A 12,979-nucleotide genomic window follows, 5' to 3' on the forward strand; every position below is an offset into this window, starting at 1 on the left:
ATGAGAAAATATTTATAATGAGAGAGTGAGAGAAATGAATATTATCGATTAACTAAATTATGAATGGTCAAGATTAAAACAAAAAATGTAATTTTTTTCAGTGATCATGTACCACTTAAACATCCTTTAACTACAATCTCATTTTAAAACTTTTCTCATTTGATACATCTGGTCCTCATATATTACATTGTCAATCAATTATGAATATACACAACATTTAAAATCAACTATTATAAAAAGATACAATTCTAAGATTATTTTGGTCAAAATTACATACGTGGTCCTCTTTTTCCCAAGTCTATCTAACATTTTGAAATTAACAAATAAAAATATGTAATTCTTCCCGTATTTCAAAATTAGATATATAAGTTACAACATATTGGTGGTGTGCAATGTATTTCCGGTATTGATCCTTTTAGTGTTAAATAAAGATTCTTAGGGTTCTTCTTCCTCTTTTTCATCATCTTATTTATAAAAAAAAACTAACAAAAATCTTAAATTGAAGAATAATTATGAAAATTATAATTTGAAAAAATATTCATTAAAAATAAAAGACCTTAAATTGAAATTATTTAAGGATTTTGAAACCTATTCAATTTTTACCTTAATTAAAAAATATTTATTAGAATAGACCCAAAAAAATTTATTTATTAGATGTTGGCTTGATTGGAGTTTTTGTTAAAATAATATTTATTTTTTCTAATAACAACATAAAATGACCATTTCACACTACTCAAAACAATGTTAATTGAAAATAGTAATTATGACATAGCATTAATAGTATTAATGATTTAAAATTTATTTAAAAAATATTAATGATACAATATTTAAAATTTATTTAAAGAAACAAATTCAATGTACTATAGCTATGAAAGGTCACAATGACACTACAAAAAATATATCTATTGTGACACTCAGATTTTGTGATGTTTTTTTAACTGTCACTAAATTTACTTGTAGCTACAGTTTGAGTGTCACTATTTCTAAAAATATTATGCTCTTTTATAAAAAAAAATTAAATGTCATGAAAATACAAATACACATCTGAACATAAGAAAACCCTAAGAGAAACATTTTCTTTTTCTGTGAATTTCTTAAACTCTTTTCTCTCTCTACTATCTTCAATGAACTATATAATCCTCCAAAATCTTAAATTCAATCTCGAACAACTATAAATTCATCTTTCTCGTTTCACTTCACGATTTGCAGTATCAAGTAAGTTCTATTCTCTTTCTAAATCATTTCAGATTGCGATTTCAATTTTTATTTTGGTTTTTTTTTTTTTTGGATGTTTGAGCTATAATCTTGCAAGACACTGAATCTAATGGTGCATTCGTTGTTTGAGCTATCATCCACTGGTTTTTCTGCCATTTCACACCCGCGTAATTCAATTCAATTCATATCTATTTCTTCTTCTTCTTTTTGCTTAATCCAAGCTCGGGGATATTCTCGCCCTGCTCTACATCAATGGTGGTTAGGGTTTCGAGTTCATCCCCAAAGCTTGATTCCCTCCCTCCTTCTACCTGTTCCTAAAACCCTAAATTGAACTGCAACTTCGAAGATTCAGTATCACATCTTTTATTTTTGCTTTTAAATTTTTAGTTGCTATTATGGGCGCGCCCGATAAATCGCAAGCCAACGTTAATTCCATGCAGGCAAGTTTGCTTATTATGTAATTGAACATTTTTTGGCTTTATCATTAATTCTAGTTAATGGGTTTTTATTTTATTTATTCCATATGTTTATAGTTCGAGCTTCGATTTGATTTATTTGTTGAGTCGGTGATGGAGCTGGAGGCATTTGGAATAAATAATTGTTAGTTAGTTAGTCACCGTTTGTAAATTCAATTGAATACGGATTTTTCCTAGCTATCACTCGGTTCTTTATTTGGCTGGCATTTTATTTAGGAAGTGTTCAAATTGCAATCTTCAATTAACTTCAAATCATATGTTTGCACATCATTAAAAGAATATTGTTTTTGACAGGCAAATGTAAGTTAGTAGTTATGTTAGTTTTTGGTGTTTAAACTTTGGAACTTTTAGTTACAACTCTAACTTGTAGTTATGTTACAAAATGCTTCCACTCACTCCTTAGTTCTTCATTGCAGTAAGGTTTCCTGCTCATCTTACTCTGCTGCCACTGCAATGGTTACTTACACGAAGGAAGAAGCGCCAACTTGCCAAAAATCACTGTCATCAGATCCCATAAAGGTAACCAATCTTGTGGAATAAGTAAATAACTAATCACTTTGTTGTTCAATATTGGTTATCTTTGTCGTTAAAGCCAATGTATAGTTTACAGTTTTTGGGCTTAGTTGTGTGCTTTTCTCTGTTTATGTGCCTTGACTAATAGATTGTTTGTTTTCACGGTAATACCAACTTCTATGCACACCCTTTCTAAAGCTACAATATGATTTTATAATTTGATTATGTTTCTTTTTTTTCCTCCTTATTTCAGGAGCATTTGCATCAACATGAAAAGGCTTCAAAGTATGATCAAGGATTTTGGAAGTGAAACAAGAGCTTATTATTTGTAAGACCCATAATTTTAAAGTACACTTTATGTATTTTATATGTTTTGGATTTTGGCTCGGAGGTTTTTAGCCAAAGTTAATAATATTATGGAGTTTATAGGATCAAAAAGTTATTTTGACACCGTTTAGAATTACTCGTCGATAAATAAATTTAAATTAAGTGCGGTAAATCCTTTACGGAGAATTTATTGCGTTACGGGTGAAATGGTAATTTAACAAATATCTAGATATTTTGAGATATTTGTTAAGTTATATTTAATATATATGTTTGCTTGGAGAGAATAGAAAGAAAGGAAATTAGAAGGAAGGAAAAGGAAAAGAAAAGGTTATATAAAGGAAAGAAGGAAATAGAAAGGAAGGAAAAACAAAGAAAGGAAAAAGGAAGGAAGGAAAATCTGATTTTCCATCTTCTTCCTCTACTACCCGCGGCCAAATTCCCTCTTTCTCCCATTTTCATTTTCGTCGCTTTCCTTTCTTCAAAACTAGTAACCCAAGGTTGGGTGAGTGTTAGAACAAGGATTTCGCAACTCCACTCTTCCTCTTTGATTCGAAAACAAAGAAAAACGATATTTGAGATTCAAACACAAACCCCTCCATTTCTTCTAGATCCAAGCTTCATTTCGCGAAGAGTTAGAAGGGAAAGTTGCTCACTACCACGCCACGGTGCTAGGGGACCAATTTGGAGGCGACGTTGCGAGCGAAGATTTTACCGAATTTACTCACGGTGCTGTAATCGTACGTTAGAGCTAACGTTAAGGTAAGGGCTCCTTCCAAACTTTTAGTTTGCATCTAGGGCCTTATCTGTGGTTGTGTGGAAACGAATTTTGTTAGGATTGGAGTATTATTTTGGGAAAAATGAATTTACCTCACGTATGTAAGATTTTGAGTAAATGAAACTTGTGTGTTTTGAGTAGTGGATTGTGTCGATTTGTGTTCGTTGTTTTTGACATGCTCTTAATTGATATTGATGAAATTTGATATGTGTATGGTTGGATCTTGTGAATAAATGAATTGATGTGTTTTGATGTGAGAATTTGTTTGAGTTTGTGTTGTGTGGAATTTGAAAACCATTAAGTTAAATGAGTATTAAGAATGGGGAATCTCTTAATGTCTTGTTTACTTAATGTGCGTTTGTTTGTGAAAAATCGTTTAAGTTAACTGGGCGTTAAGAATGGGGAATCTCTTAATGTCTCGGTTACTTAATATTTGTTTTTGAAAATCGTTTAAGTTAACTGGGCGTTAAGAATGGGGAATCTCTTAATGTCTCGGTTACTTAATATTTGTTTTTGAAAATCGTTTAAGTTAACTGGGCGTTAAGAATGGGGAATCTCTTAATGTCTCGGTTACTTAATATTTGTTTTTGAAAATCGTTTAAGTTAACTGGGCGTTAAGAATAGGGAATCTCTTAATGTCTCGGTTACTTAATATTTTGTTTTAAAGAAAAATCGTTTAAGTTAACTGGGCGTTAAGAATGGGGAATCTCTTAATGTCTCGGTTACTTAATATTTTGTTTTAAAGAAAAATCGTTTAAGTTAACTGGGCGTTAAGAATGGGGAATCTCTTAATGTCTCGGTTACTTAATATTTTGTTTTAAAGAAAAATCGTTTAAGTTAACTGGGCGTTAAGAATGGGGAATCTCTTAATGTCTCGGTTACTTAATATTTTGTTTTAAAGAAAAATCGTTTAAGTTAACTGGGCGTTAAGAATGGGGAATCTCTTAATGTCTCGGTTACTTAATATTTTGTTTTAAAGAAAAATCGTTTAAGTTAACTGGGCGTTAAGAATGGGGAATCTCTTAATGTCTCGGTTACTTAATATTTTGTTTTAAAGAAAAATCGTTTAAGTTAACTGGGCGTTAAGAATGGGGAATCTCTTAATGTCTCGGTTACTTAATATTTTGTTTTAAAGAAAAATCGTTTAAGTTAACTGGGCGTTAAGAATGGGGAATCTCTTAATGTCTCGGTTACTTAATATTTGTTTTTGAAAATCGTTTAAGTTAACTGGGCGTTAAGAATGGGGAATCTCTTAATGTCTCGGTTACTTAATATTTTGTTTTAAAGAAAAATCGTTTAAGTTAACTGGGCGTTAAGAATGGGGAATCTCTTAATGTCTCGGTTACTTAATATTTTGTTTTAAAGAAAAATCGTTTAAGTTAACTGGGCGTTAAGAATGGGGAATCTCTTAATGTCTCGGTTACTTAATATTTTGTTTTAAAGAAAAATCGTTTAAGTTAACTGGGCGTTAAGAATGGGGAATCTCTTAATGTCTCGGTTACTTAATATTTTGTTTTAAAGAAAAATCGTTTAAGTTAACTGGGCGTTAAGAATGGGGAATCTCTTAATGTCTCGGTTACTTAATATTTTGTTTTAAAGAAAAATCGTTTAAGTTAACTGGGCGTTAAGAATGGGGAATCTCTTAATGTCTCGGTTACTTAATATTTTGTTTTAAAGAAAAATCGTTTAAGTTAACTGGGCGTTAAGAATGGGGAATCTCTTAATGTCTCGGTTACTTAATATTTTGTTTTAAAGAAAAATCGTTTAAGTTAACTGGGCGTTAAGAATGGGGAATCTCTTAATGTCTCGGTTACTTAATATTTTGTTTTAAAGAAAAATCGTTTAAGTTAACTGGGCGTTAAGAATGGGGAATCTCTTAATGTCTCGGTTACTTAATATTTTGTTTTAAAGAAAAATCGTTTAAGTTAACTGGGCGTTAAGAATGGGGAATCTCTTAATGTCTCGGTTACTTAATATTTTGTTTTAAAGAAAAATCGTTTAAGTTAACTGGGCGTTAAGAATGGGGAATCTCTTAATGTCTCGGTTACTTAATATTTTGTTTTAAAGAAAAATCGTTTAAGTTAACTGGGCGTTAAGAATGGGGAATCTCTTAATGTCTCGGTTACTTAATATTTTGTTTTAAAGAAAAATCGTTTAAGTTAACTGGGCGTTAAGAATGGGGAATCTCTTAATGTCTCGGTTACTTAATATTTTGTTTTGAAAACCGTTTAAGTTAACTGGACGTTAAGGAGGGGGAATCTCTTAATGTCTCGGTTACTTAATATTTTGTTTTGAAAACCGTTTAAGTTAACTGGACGTTAAGGAGGGGGAACCTCTTAATGTCTCGGTTACTTAATATTTTGTTTTAAAGAAAAATCGTTTAAGTTAACTGGGCGTTAAGAACGGGGAATCTCTTAATGTCTCGGTTACTTAATATTTTGTTTTAAAGAAAAATCGTTTAAGTTAACTGGGCGTTAAGAATGGGGAATCTCTTAATGTCTCGGTTACTTAATATTTTGTTTTGAAAACCGTTTAAGTTAACTGGACGTTAAGGAGGGGGAATCTCTTAATGTCTCGGTTACTTAATATTTTGTTTTAAAGAAAAATCGTTTAAGTTAACTGGGCGTTAAGAATGGGGAATCTCTTAATGTCTCGGTTACTTAATATTTTGTTTTAAAGAAAAATCGTTTAAGTTAACTGGGCGTTAAGAATGGGGAATCTCTTAATGTCTCGGTTACTTAACATTTTGTTTTGAAAACCGTTTAAGTAAACTGGGCGTTAAGAATGGGGAATCTCTTAATGTCTCGGTTACTTAATATTTTGTTTTAAAGAAAATATTTTGTTTATTTTTTTTTTTTTTTTCCTCCTTATTTAAGGAGCATTTGCATCAACATGAAGAGGCTTCAAAGTATGATCACAGGATTTTGGGAGTGAAACAAGAGCTTATTATTCATCATGAGTGGAGGTATAGTGGTGGGTTCATTCTTGTCTGATTGCAGAATTTAGTAAGCCTTTCTTATTGTCTATCTCTTGGTATGTCCTGTTTATGTCAGCCCGGGAAGCTGGTTTTTTCTTCCACATGGTGCTCGGATCTACAACAAACTCATGGACTTCATTCGATATCAATACAGGGATACATGCTATCAAGAGGTAAGGTTTAAATATAGAAGTTTCTTGATATTATTAAAAACAATCTTTTTCCAAGTGCTTAGTACAACTTGATTATCACTAGGTTATGTCCCCAAATGTATTCAACATGGATCTGTGGATGCAATCTGGTCATGCAAAACATCATAAAGAGGATATGTTTCTCTTAGAGGTATTTTGTTGTTGTTTGCATATGGTCTTAGCGGTACAAAACCTTCAAAATAGGTTTTTATTTTAAACGCAATCAAGTTATCTAACCAAATTATATATATATATTTGTATGTTTTAGATTGACAAACAGGAGTTTGGTTTGAAACCAATGAATTGCCCAGGGCACTGCTTGATGTTTAAGCACAGGGTTCGATCGTACAGAGGTAATTTTCATTGGCACAGACATATTTCTTCAAATGGTATCTTTTGTATTTGTTTGTACTTGGGGTGGCTGAGCTAGTTCATAGTTTGTTGTTGAAATCGGGATAATGCACCTGTTTGAGCTTTTTGGTCAATGTATTGACAATTAATTTGATTTTAAATGTCTACATTGAACAATACCTGTATAGTGTGATTTTATATGGCTTCGTCTTTCTTTTTGCTTTATTTATAAGCTGTACTTTTTCCACATAATTTCATTTTGGCATATAGAACTCGATCATCTATGTCCTAAGTTGAATAGGGAGAATTAGTTAGGAAGGTAGTTCGTTAGTTAGTTGTTTGTTTAGTCTGGGAAGTATTTGTATTTATAGGAGAATACAATGATAGATAAGGGTATCATTGAATATTGTAATCATTTGTGAATAGAGTACTGACTCTATTGTGAAGAGAAAACTCTCAGAGGAGAGATTTCTCGCCTATTCTCTTTTATCCTTTCTCAATCTTTCAATATAATTGTTCATTCTTTTCAATTCAATTATGGGGTTCCTAACATATGGGAGGTAGAGATAATTTAGTTTCCATTTTGTAAGTGAGTGTATAATTTGAAGATATATCAATGGATATTTTCACCTGAAATGTTATCTCACAATATTTTTATTGCTTTACAGAACTTCCTCTTCGCTTCGCTGATTTTGGCGTTTTGCATCGGAATGAGGCCATTTCTTCTCTGCATGGATTAACACATACTAGGAGATTTCAGCAGGTAAACCTTTCTCTTGTGCTATATATATGAAAAACACAATATAAGTTTTGGTGGGACTGTGGAATGGGATATGTTTTCTTTGTTTGATCTTGGTTACATTGCCATTTTGGCTTCTATTGTGAATTATGGAGTTCCTCGATCAATGTTCACTGATACATAAGTAAAATGACATGGAATAATTATCAATTTTTCTAAAGGTGTGGTACAATTACAACACGAGGATCATTTCAAGCTAGTGACTTGATTATCGCCTTCTTTAATTTCTATTTTCTATAATATTAGAAGTTCTATATTATTTATGACCTTTATTTTGTGTGTTTAACAGGACGAAGCACATATTTTCTGTAGGGAGTCTTAGGTATGTTAAACGTAAATTTATGTGATATAAATCTTTAAAATATCTTTTGAGATGAAGCTGAAATTATTGTTTCAATTCATTTTACAGATAAAAGATGAAGTCATAAACGCCTTGAACTTCGTGGATTATGTCTATGAAATATTTGGTTTCACATATGAAGTGAAACTTTCAATAGTATGCTTTTACTCTTTATTGTTCTCAATGTCCATCACTTGGAAGTATTGAATAGTTTAGGGCATATTGACCATTGTCTAAGCTTGGTAGCTTCTGCTCTTGTTATTCTCTTCTCTTTTGGTATATGATACAAACATACATATTGCCAATAGCAATAGCTATAATCTATTTAATGGCTCGATTATTTATTTACCCTTGCTTGTGTTAAATACTTGAGTAGAGGCCAGAGAAAATCTTTAAAGATCTTGAAATGTGGGAGAAGGCTGAAAATGAGCTCAAGGAAGCTTTGGATGAGTTTGGCAAGCCATGGCAGGTATTATTTTAGAGGTCTTTAATGCCAGCTTAAGATATTGCTTGAAATGTATGGTTTGGTTCTCTGACTAAAACTAATTCAGTTTGGGCATCTAAAAGTGGAGCATGCTTATCATTTTGAATTCAATTATAGGTTTACTTGATGCAGTTTTTATTTTCTTATACTCACATAAGTTTTTATTTTATTTTTGCATCTCTGTTTTATTATTATTTTCTATAGAATGCAACATTTGTTAGCTTCAAATTATGTGCTTATATTCAGAATAAAACTCTGCTGCAGTTGAATGAAGGGGATGGTGCATTCTACGGACCGAAGATAGACATCAGTGTATCTGATGCATTGAGTATGGCACATTTTTTAAAGTTATACTTTTTTTTATTATTATTTAACAAGTGCTCTAAGAATACTTGTTATTATTTTCTTAATTTTATAGTCATACACATTTGTGTGCATTATTTGCTTTTCAACTTGAGAGTATATCTGGCGATGTGATAAGTTTTGACTTATATCAGTGTAAAATTACAATTAGTAGGGAGATAAAATAAATAAATAAATAATAATAAGGTTTAGTGACAGACATACCGTAGGAATAGGTTCATTTTTTATTTATATTTTTCTATGTTTTAGTGACAGATAATACTGTAGGAATAGACTAATTCTTTATTTATATTTATCTAGTTTTTAGTGACAATCATTATTGTAGATAAAAATAAAAAACATGTAGTGACAATCCTCAGAACATGTAGTGACAGTCCTAAAAGTGTAGCAGGCGCCCCTTAAAGTTGACACTTGATTTGAGTGTCACTCAAAGTATTATTGACTTTTACCTACAGCTTTTAACCTTTAGTGACACATTTTGTGTGTCACGTTAAGTCAAATTTTTTGTAGTGTGAGATTTTATCACTAATTAAATTACAATCCCTTTTGAAGTAAAAATATATATATTTTTTTTATGTTTTAATTACGTTTTTTTATGCTTTCCATAAATTATATTGTTGAAAAAAAAATGTTAAAAATGAACCGCCATTTTTATTAGATTTTGAAAAAAAAATCATAATATGAATTGAGAAGCACAAAATCACTATATCTAATTTTAAATAAGAAAATGACTTCTTTATTTTTGAAATATATTAATAATATTTTTGAAATATTGTAATATTACAAACATTAATTTATAAATTAGAAAATTGTATTTTTAAACTAAAGGGTACTGCTACATGCAGTATCTTAATTATAAAAATTACATTTAAAAATTATTTAAATTAATTATAAAAAAAATGTTATTCTATGAAAATTGGAATCAATCCCATTTAATTATTTTCCAAAACCGCTTATTTAGTATTCAAAGTATAATTATATAGACTTTCATTTATTTGTTTTATAATATGTAACCAAAATTTCATAATTTACTTTATATTATTTTTATTAATAATAATATACTTTATTTTTAAAAAAAGAAGTTGGGGAAGATAATATTCTTTATTAATCAGTTACATTCTTATTTTTGGGTTAAGACTTCAAGTATAAATGGTATAATAATATACTTTTTTTAAGTTAACAAAATTATCTAAAAGGAAAACAAAAACAAGGGAACATAAACCTAATGACTAAAAAAGAAATAAAAAATATTTCTTAAGACTATAAATATACTTTTAAAAGTTTGTGGAAGATATTCTTAAATTCTAGTTTAACAGACTGATATTTTTAAGTTGGATATAAATAACTCTCCTTAAATTATTTTCAAATCATGTCACTATACTTACTTATATGTGTTAATACTATTTAGATTAAATTCTATAATATTATTTTTTAAGTTGGATATAAAAAATACTCATATCTAAAAAAATATTGATAAGAAAAAGATTAAAATAAAATAAAATAAAATAAAATGGAAGCTAATTCAAAGAGCAATATAACATAATAGTAGAAGTTTTAGAAGTTTATGTCTATAACAAAACACTTATATAGTTTTATAGAACTAAATCAAATTAAAGGATATACTTCATCTTTACTATATGCTTAGATGTAAGACATTTTTCATTCACTCTTTTTTTTTTTTCTCTTGAACCATCACAATTCACAATGAATAAAAACAATTTTGCATGAATTCATAGATTGTCAAACAATTATATTTAGTAGAAAAAATGATATGTGTCAATAGAATTATCTTGATGACACGTTTTGAAACTCATTCACTTCAATTTTCTTCATTTCTATTGAAAATAAATTTGTTATGGCATAAATTTATGTGATATACTATCAACTATATCCAAAGCAACATTATAAAGAAAATATAGAAGTCATTTATAAAAACTTGAAACTACATATAATTTTAACTTTGGATAGAAATACACACAATTCTATGAAAATGATTGCTTGTAGAATTGAACAAAACACTAGTTTGATATTAAAAAATAATGGTACTTTTTCAATCTTAAAACACAAATTATTTTATTAGGAGTTGTAAGAAGATGAGTGCTATTGAACAATTAAAAATTAAACGAAATAGAATAATCTCACATATAATACTCATCAAACTTGAAGAGGTTGAATTCACATCAACTACCACGATAAAAGCACATGCTTGAAGGTTAGCCATATATATATATATATATGTATGTATATATTCCAAGTATGTTTTTTTTAATGTCTTACAAAACACAATCCATTTCTGAAAGTGCAAAATTGTCATTAGGCTATGATTATTGTTGCTTGGAATGGATCTGGGGATCCAAGTGCAATATTTAATGGTGATGTTTTCAAGAAGGCACTTAGTGTGTTTATAACAGCAGCTATATTAAAGCTCGGAGAAGGTAGGTGACATCCAATTTTACTAGAACATAATATTGCATACGTGGAAATGCTTTGTCAATTATGATCTCATAAATTTGATTTAACACATAGAATGTGAAGAATATGATATGAGAACAATAAATAAGAGTAATTGAATTAATACAAAAATGTGTTATTTATAACTGATCAAAAAATTTAATATATTAATAATTTGGTTTAACATATAGAAGATGAAAGATATTAAAGTAATTAATTTTCTGACTCTATGATGATTTTTTATGAAAAAGAGTAGTAAAAATAATACAAAAATGTTTTTTTTTTCGTAATTGATAAAAACATTGCATGCCTTTATCTATATCTATATTTTATTAATACAACTTTTTTTATGTCATATATATTGTCTCTGCCCCTTCCTCCCTTGAATATTATTTATATGTATATATATAGCTTATTTAATTAATTATTTAATTTTAATAAAATCTAAAATATTTTTACAACATTGTAATATTTGGCTTTTATAAAAAAAATAATTCCATCTGTATTACAATAAGTGACATATATGCATAAAAAGAATATCTTAAAATGAGTGTCAATTTTAAATTTTTAATGTGTTATTAATTATTTTTATTTTCAAGTAATATCTTCTGATTTACATTTTGGCAACGGTGAATATATTAATACAAGATAAGTTTAATTCAATAAAATTATCATTATATTTCTTTTATTTATAATCACTTCATAATTTGTGTGTAAAATAAATTATTATCATTTATTGTCAGGAAAAGAGAGTAATATACACAATAAATTTTCACAATAACACATATAGTCATTTTTCGACTCCTCGATTAATAATTTTTGTAATCCGTCCCTAGGAACAATATTGCATTATACTTATCAAAGTTTAGAATTAATAGTAATATAGAAGATTTGTATTAGTATCACACTTTGGTTGTGGTCATATTTGGCACATCTTGTGCTTTTGTTTGGTTTTTATATATTTATCTATTCTTATAAAAAATATAAGGGTGACCCCTATATATGTTCGAGTACCAAAACAAAAGGTATTTATCAAAATTTCTATAGATCAATTTTACCATTAATTGTCCTATAACCAATTCAAGATTTGATGAGACCAATTATATTATTTGTTCATACTTCACTAATATCAATAGCATGAAAGCAGAGTTGTGTTTCTAAAAAATTGTATAAAGGATGATGCATAAAAAATAAATGAAACAAACAAAGTTGGTACTTTTTTATTACTCCACTTATTCATTGAAAATCATCAAAACCAAAAGTTACATAATTTTGATTTATGGAACAATATCCATAGACTCAATTCCAAATGCAAGTGGTGTAGGTGGTGGTGGTGAATGAAGAGCCTCAACTTCATCACAATAACCTTCCAATATATCAGTCTCTTCATTTGTGAATCCAAGTGAGGCAACAATGTTAGGCCAACAATCATGTCCAATTACCCTTATTGCTTGGCAACAACTATTGCCTAAGTAAGTCTCACCATTTAGAAAAAATGTTATGATTTCACCACTACATGCTTGGAGTTTGAACAATGAATCCCAACAATTAGAGGATTCACCAATCAACTTCAATCTTGCTTCAAGACTCATCAAATTGGAAGGGTTGGAGAGTTGCCTAGACTCCACTATAGATGCTGATGACACCAATGCAATGATCACAAGAGCAACAAGAACAAACACTTTGTGCGTGGAAGACATTGTAGTATTAGAACAAA

The 12,979-nt window shown here is 29.2% G+C and overlaps 3 protein-coding genes across 3 annotated transcripts; 2 read left to right on the forward strand and 1 right to left on the reverse strand.

Moving 5' to 3' along the window:
• The first annotated feature begins 1,467 nt into the window (after positions 1-1,467).
• LOC140918617 (uncharacterized) lies at positions 1,468-6,538 on the forward strand. Its single transcript, XM_073368775.1, has 7 exons — positions 1,468-1,525; positions 1,603-1,655; positions 1,749-1,815; positions 2,062-2,210; positions 6,183-6,271; positions 6,360-6,456; positions 6,512-6,538. The coding sequence occupies exons 1-7, from the start codon at positions 1,468-1,470 to the stop codon at positions 6,536-6,538; spliced, it is 540 nt and encodes a 179-aa protein (XP_073224876.1).
• LOC101492216 (threonine--tRNA ligase, mitochondrial 1-like) lies at positions 6,527-7,634 on the forward strand. Its single transcript, XM_027334693.2, has 3 exons — positions 6,527-6,625; positions 6,743-6,827; positions 7,494-7,634. Exons 1-3 carry the CDS (start codon positions 6,542-6,544, stop codon positions 7,616-7,618), a joined length of 294 nt encoding a protein of 97 aa, XP_027190494.2. The 5' UTR covers positions 6,527-6,541; the 3' UTR covers positions 7,619-7,634.
• A 4,905-nt stretch (positions 7,635-12,539) lies between these two features.
• On the reverse strand, positions 12,540-12,962 carry LOC101492553 (egg cell-secreted protein 1.2-like). The gene has a single exon (XM_004499968.3). The coding sequence runs from the start codon at positions 12,960-12,962 to the stop codon at positions 12,540-12,542; it is 423 nt and encodes a 140-aa protein (XP_004500025.1).
• Between the last annotated feature and the right edge of the window lie 17 nt (positions 12,963-12,979).

Source organism: Cicer arietinum, chromosome 5 (assembly GCF_000331145.2).
Source record: "Cicer arietinum cultivar CDC Frontier isolate Library 1 chromosome 5, Cicar.CDCFrontier_v2.0, whole genome shotgun sequence".
Taxonomy (NCBI): Eukaryota; Viridiplantae; Streptophyta; class Magnoliopsida; order Fabales; family Fabaceae; genus Cicer; species Cicer arietinum.